The 6,409-nt window shown below is 44.0% G+C and overlaps 1 protein-coding gene across 1 annotated transcript; it reads right to left on the bottom strand.

Annotated features, from left to right (window-relative positions):
• Positions 1-2,862: 2,862 nt before the first annotated feature.
• On the bottom strand, positions 2,863-6,067 carry LOC119434424 (chymotrypsin-elastase inhibitor ixodidin). The gene is made up of 2 exons (XM_037701580.2): positions 5,602-6,067; positions 2,863-3,298 (listed from the first exon to the last, which is right to left on the bottom strand). Exons 1-2 carry the CDS (start codon positions 5,669-5,671, stop codon positions 3,072-3,074), a joined length of 297 nt encoding a protein of 98 aa, XP_037557508.1. The 5' UTR covers positions 5,672-6,067; the 3' UTR covers positions 2,863-3,071.
• Between the last annotated feature and the right edge of the window lie 342 nt (positions 6,068-6,409).

Raw genomic sequence — 6,409 nt, 5'->3', positions numbered from 1 at the left:
TGGCACATACCCTCTCAGGCAACAGATATATCGTACGGTGAATTTATGCTTATTTCCGCCGCGTGCGGTCTTTTCATGACCTCCAGAGCAGTGGCCTCAGCCAAGCGGGAAAGCGCTGCTTTTATCAGTATTATTATTTTGAACACGCGAATAGGCTAGGGCAACGTACGTCCATAATATTTATAACGAACTGGCTGAACATGAAAAACTACACTGCCGCTCCTTTCTGCGTCCTGTAATTTTTCAATACTTGTAGAAAACAAATTCCTCATATAAGTTTTAAAAGTACTACAATAAAGAAGCATATTTGCGGTAGACATTCCTTGTCTGTCTGAGGCGCTAGAAATTTCGAGTATTATTACTGTTGCTAGTCGTTTAGATCGGCTCGTCGTTGCCTCATTCGCGCTGTCGATGCGATGTAAAACAAACACTACAAAGCCTGCCCGAAACGTACCCGACCATGCACCCAGAAAAAAAATCAGCATCGTGCCGTGCTTTCGTCGTCCTAATGCCCGTCAAAGTAGCTCCCTCCTGCTTCTCCCATGAACACAATTCCACAATCTTCAAACAGTCCTGCAGCCCCTCCCCTGGAAGTGATGCGGGGACGGCTGTCGCGTTGCCATTCATGTTTATTTATTTACACATACTTCAGCCCAATATAGGGCTATAGCAGGAATGAGAACATTATACATTACTATACATCACACATCAAAAACATACACACACAAAAAAATGAAAAAGGGAAGCACTTTACTTGTTAACGAGGTGCTTACCGGTGGTGGCTTTAAAATCTTTTAGTGATAGTGAACGAGTGTTGCAGGGTGGAGAGAATTCCATAGCTATATTGTACGTGGAAAAAACTGTATGTGCTAGTAGGAGCAAAGATAGGTGTTATGTTAAGGGCGTGGGAGCTACGGGTACAACTTCCGTTTGTAAATGTGATGTAGTTACAATCAGAAAGACCAGGAGGGGGAGTTATTAATAGTGTATAAAAGTTTTAGGGCTTCAATGCGATAAGTTGAAACTAATGGCTCAATGTTCAGATATTGTTGAACCTGTGTTGGTGAGAAACTGCGGCTGTAATTTTGGCAAATATCATCTCGGGTTTGGCAGTGCGTTCCTTTCAGGTGCCGCTCTTTTTTTTTTTTTTTTTTTTTGAACAGCCAAAAGTCCCACGGGCACAAGTCAGGAGAGTAGAGAGCTTGACGAACCAGCGAAATAATTTACCGTGCCAAAAACGACGGAATCACTGAACCGTACGAACAGGGCCGTTATCCTGATGTAGCTGCCAGATCTTCAATTTCCTCGGTTAAAATTCCTTCAAAAATGTTGCAGGCACCCACTGCGTGCTCAATTTCCTTTTAAAGTGGCGTCCATACCATTTCTGTTGCAATCCCTAGCTGAGCGATTTACTTAAAATTCACCGACTATCTCTCATTATCATGATTACCACTTTATAAAGGATAGCTTCATGTCTTCTTGAAGGCATTTTATAGTGCGGATCACTCTTCACAGATGTGTGGCTTTCCTCGAAGTCGTTGTAAAACATTTTTATACGTTTCAGAACCGCAGTTTCATCTCCAAACCCTGTTTGGATCTTCTAAATTCTGTCTGCTTGGATATTAGTAAGCTTTGCACATACATTTATGCAGTATGTTCGCTCAACTCACCCCGTCACTTCATCTCCCTTAAAAACGCGCGTGAACGAGATGACACTATTCGACACAACTGATCCAGCACAAGACCAGAAGCAACAGAAGGACACGCCACCTGCTGGCGAAACCCGTCAAAGCCCCTCCTCCAACGTCGCACAGTGTGGCCAACCTGCGCCTTGTGGTTTTTCCCTAAAATAAATAAGGTCAGATACCTTTGAGGCAGGCCTTGTAACTTATACAAATTTTACAGTATCTAAACAACCTCTCTGAGCTTGTTGAAACAAGAAGAGCATTCCCGAAATAAAAAGTGGACGCGCTATATGATAAGAAGCGGAATTACAAACAAGTGCAGAAAGCTGCGCAAGAACTCTTAAACCTTCAACGAAAGTTGGCAGCAGCAAATGCAGAATTCACATGTCCTCAGACTAACAACTTTGTTTGCGCGTTAGGGGCTCAAGTGACAATTTATGTTGCGTCGTGGCGAATTACGTGATTGTCTTTGGAGATTCGTCAAATGCACCCCACATGATTTCACTTTTGGGACTCCATGCCTTCACGTGTTGGCTAACGCCATTCTTGATTCATGTCAATGTAAGACAGGACCCTAGTAATCTTTATTATATACCTATATTTTTCTGTAAAAGAAAGCTGTGACATAAATACGCAGGAAAGTAAGACAACAAAGAATACCAAAAGGAACTATTATTATTTTGTTTGTGCCAAGCTCTTTTATCCCCCAGGCATTGAAGGGGTCATGGGCACTGGGCTTTGATAGCTGGCGCACTAGCGTGCACAGGAATATCAGCGGGCCCCACTTTCTTTTTCGCAACTGTAAATGGGCATATTAAGAAATCGCGTATCTCAACTTTTGAGCAGACAGCAAACAGCAGACTGTTGTTTTGTTGTTGTTGTTGTTGCTGTCGTCGTCGTCATTGTTGTAGTTGTTGTTGTTGTTGTTGTTGTTGTTGTTGTTGTTGTTGTTGTTGTTGTTGTTGTTGTTGTTGTTGTTGTTGTTGTTGTTGTTGTTGTTGTTGTTGTTGTTGTTGTTGTTGTTGTTGTGTTGTGGTCGTTGTTGTTTAATACGCGACTCCGTCCTGTAGTTAACTGCTTTCGGTGCTTCAGCCTGTAGAGCCATTTTAGTGTGCACTTGTTTTCGCTTGTGTACAGTGTTTCTTGATATATATATATATATATATATATATCGTCTTTTGTTTCTGTTAGTAGCAAATTCAGATTTAGGTATGGCCAGCTCTGACATAGCCATGTTCCTACAACTGAATACAAAAACGCGTATATGTCCGTAAGCATCCGAAGTCCGGGCACCAAAGAGAGTTGAGTATCGAAAGTTGATTTCTGGAATCAGTAAGATTGAACACGACCTCTTTGCACATTACAATACCAAGTCCTTTTTGCCATTTAGTCCCTGGGTTTGTCGCACTGCGCGAGTGGCACACAAATGCCGAGGCTGTTTCTGTAGAGGCCGCGGACACAGAAGCACTGGTAGGCACAATCGCGCGTGCAATCGTCGGTGGGCTCGGGCTGGGCGCAGGACAGCTCGCCGCACGAAGAGCTCTCGCATTCCTTGAACACCTCTCCTGGTCCGCACTCTGGAAACGATTCTTCTCCGCTGCCCACATCTGCGGCTGAGAACAGAAGAAAACAGACAGCAGGCTTCAGCCCCCGATTCTTCCGGCTCTGAACTCACTCACTGAGACAGCAGCGTTATCCGGCAGTGAGGACTACCATCTTATTTTTAGTTGCTTGCTTGCTTGTCCGTCAAATAGTTCCGCTCACCCACAGAACAGGGGGTGGGTGGGTGAATGGCTCAAAAGATGATAATGTACGTTAATGTGATTAGCATTCAAGTGGTGGTGCATATCCAGTTTGGTGGTGGGAAATTCGTTATTGTTAGTAATTTCAATGATTACCTTCATGTTTTGTAAATATGCAGTGTAAGTTGCCTGGTCGATCATGTAGTACGCCGTGGCACATACCCAGTGACCAAGGTAACTGCTAGATCAGACAGAAGCCAGCACCAGGTTGTCTGTTCAAGCAAATACCCAGTCGCCCATGTCGGATCGGCGAGCACATACCTACTCGCTCAAGGTAGTAGACAACTTGGGTCACTGCGGAAAGCGACGTTAAGGTTAGATAGATAGATAGATAGATAGATAGATAGATAGATAGATAGATAGATAGATAGATAGATAGATAGATAGATAGATAGATAGATAGATAGATAGATAGATAGATAGATAGATAGATAGATAGATAGATAGATAGATAGATAGATAGATAGATAGATAGATAGATAGATAGATAGATAGATAGATAGATAGATAGATAGATAGATAGATAGATAGTAGATAGATAGATAGATAGATAGATAGATAGATAGATAGATAGATAGATAGATAGATCTCGAAACTTTTCTTTTTCTAGTTTTCTTATACTTTTATTTTTGTTTACAATTTCCTGCCATCTTCATGTCCTTTTAATGACCTCCCCTCAAGTAACAAGCCCTGTAGGTGACAGGGCTGACACCTCTGCCTCTCGTTTAACTCCCTCACTCCCTCTCTCGCGGCAGCAGATACTATCCAAAAGGCAATCGGGTTAGCTTTAGAGCCAGACGTAGATGAACGACCAAATGGACAATTGCTCGGAAGGGACTTTCTAGGGATTAGAGTCTCATATCTGAAGTAGCTTGCCGCTAGCATCACCTTAGCTGCGGAACATCAGTCAGTGGGATAGGAATAGGATGGGCTGTTTAGTTCAACTAGGCTTAGCAGAAAATGAGATGATGTCGCATGGAATGTCGAAGAGAAGAGAACATGTGGTCAAGGTTGGTGAGACCTATCACTCCAGGAGTGCTCACAGTGACCTCTGTAGTTGGCACGTGAACCCACAGGGTACCCGTCGTGGTGGCTTAGTGGCTGTGGCATGCTTATGCTGAGCACGAGGTCGCCAGTTGGATCTCCAGCCACGGTGGCCACATTTTAATAGGGGCAAAACGCAAAGCTGCTCCTGTATTTAGACCCAAATGGTCGGAGTTATTCCAGGGCCCTCAACAACGGAATATCACGTATTTCCAGTCTTGATTTTGGAATTACGATTCCCATGAACGAATCTGTCAATCGTCAGACGACGACCAGGCAGTTGGTCATGTGCTAGCACTTTCTTCCAAAGAATTTGGTTGCAAAAATGCCTTAGCCATTATAACTTCTGCACTTACCTACATAACTTCAATGTGAACATAGCATAGGGGTCTCAAAAACACTGCTAAATCCAGCAGAAAGATATCAAAGCCTAATAACGCTCTCTATATGCAGGGCAAAAAAGGTCATTTTAACCAAACACTCTATGGCTACAGTAGTTTACACGAAACAAAGTGAATGGTTGATTTATAAATTTAAGGAATCAGTAGTTAAGTTGAATTAATAAATTACGGCGCGAGTTTTCAAAACGAGAAGTTTAGTCGTGGCTTTGCCCGCTAACTGTGTGTGCCCCCAGATAAATAAAAATGGTTATGAAACAATACTTTTTCTATCTGAACAGATTAGTGCCTTTTAGTGCTATTTGCTCTTCCGTTTCCCCTTATTGATTACACCAACAGACTTCCGCAAGATTTTTATTTTAGATATAGCTACACCAATCGGTCTTTCAATAGTATTTATCAAGGCGGTTTCTTTATTTGTCGTACGCACTCTGAGAAAGGAACACAAACATCGAGTAAAAGGAGTCTTCAATGAAAATCAATAGTCTTATTCGTTCAGGTATATGCAGAGCATCTCTGATAATTATAATGAAGTATTTTTTTAGCGTTGCCACCCAACAATAGCAATATTAACTATAGATAGTTGGGATCAGACCGAAAACGGTTAAAGCTGCAGAGATTTCCACCGCATCGACAAAAGAAAAATGTACCCGGTCATTCAATATCACTTACCGGGCAGTGCCAAGACATCGGAGGCTGCTAAAGCCTGAAGAAGCACCAGGACGACGCACGTGGCCCTCATGACTGCTCCTCAGGCACCCTTGCCGATTCACTGGACCCGAGCTTTGGCCTCACCTAGGTTCCTTCGCAAAACTCAAGATCGTGGCTCTGTCAATGCGGCTTTTCGCCAATGCACTCTCCGCGAGCGTCCTAGGAGATTCTCTTAAAGAAAGACTCTGAAGTATGCAGCCAGGCTTCGGCTGTTGCTTATAAAGGCTATCGTACAGCTCCTTCCGTCACGACTACGCACGCGCATACAAGCCACGAATGCGAGCCAGCACGCGATCCCTCGGCGTGCATGGACGAGGCGAGATAAAAAGTGTGCCGGGACGGTTGTTTCGCAGTCTTCGAGGAAATCCCGTGCCGCCACCGAGTTAGTGTTTATAATTGAAAACACATCCGTCTCCCGTGCCGGGTGCGAGGCGAAAGCTGTCGATGGGCTCGCCGGAGAAGCTGCTCGCTCTATGAGCATTCAAAGGCAAGGTCAACTGAAGAGGGGAAAGTGGAAAGAGAGAGAGTGACTTTGAAGAGCGGGCTTTGATGCCAAGGCGGCAGTCACGAGTGCGGGAGATCGCGGTGGTCGGTCGGCGACGATAAGGCCGAAGCGGGGGCTCGATCGCGGGTGTAAAATTAATGAGCTTCGTTACGGCGTGCCGCTGTCGGCTATGGTGTTGCGAAAGCGAGCGTTTATTTCTACTTTTTTTCTGGTTTCTCTCTTTTTTTTTCATGTAATGCACCGTTCGTTTGGGGTTTTATTTTG

Source organism: Dermacentor silvarum, unplaced genomic scaffold, assembly GCF_013339745.2.
Source record: "Dermacentor silvarum isolate Dsil-2018 unplaced genomic scaffold, BIME_Dsil_1.4 Seq106, whole genome shotgun sequence".
NCBI classification, from domain to species: domain Eukaryota; kingdom Metazoa; phylum Arthropoda; class Arachnida; order Ixodida; family Ixodidae; genus Dermacentor; species Dermacentor silvarum.
Note: the sequence above shows the minus strand (reverse complement) of the source record. Positions and strands in the feature narration are given on the sequence as shown.

Excerpts from the sequence above, each read along its gene's own strand:
- LOC119434424 (XM_037701580.2), bottom strand. The coding sequence starts at position 5,671 with ATGAGGGCCACGTGCGTCGTCCTGGTGCTTCTTCAGGCTTTAGCAGCC. Across the intron at positions 3,299-5,601 it reads CGATGTCTTGGCACTGCCCG|CCGCAGATGTGGGCAGCGGA; the intron begins GTAAGTGATATT and ends TTCTGTTCTCAG.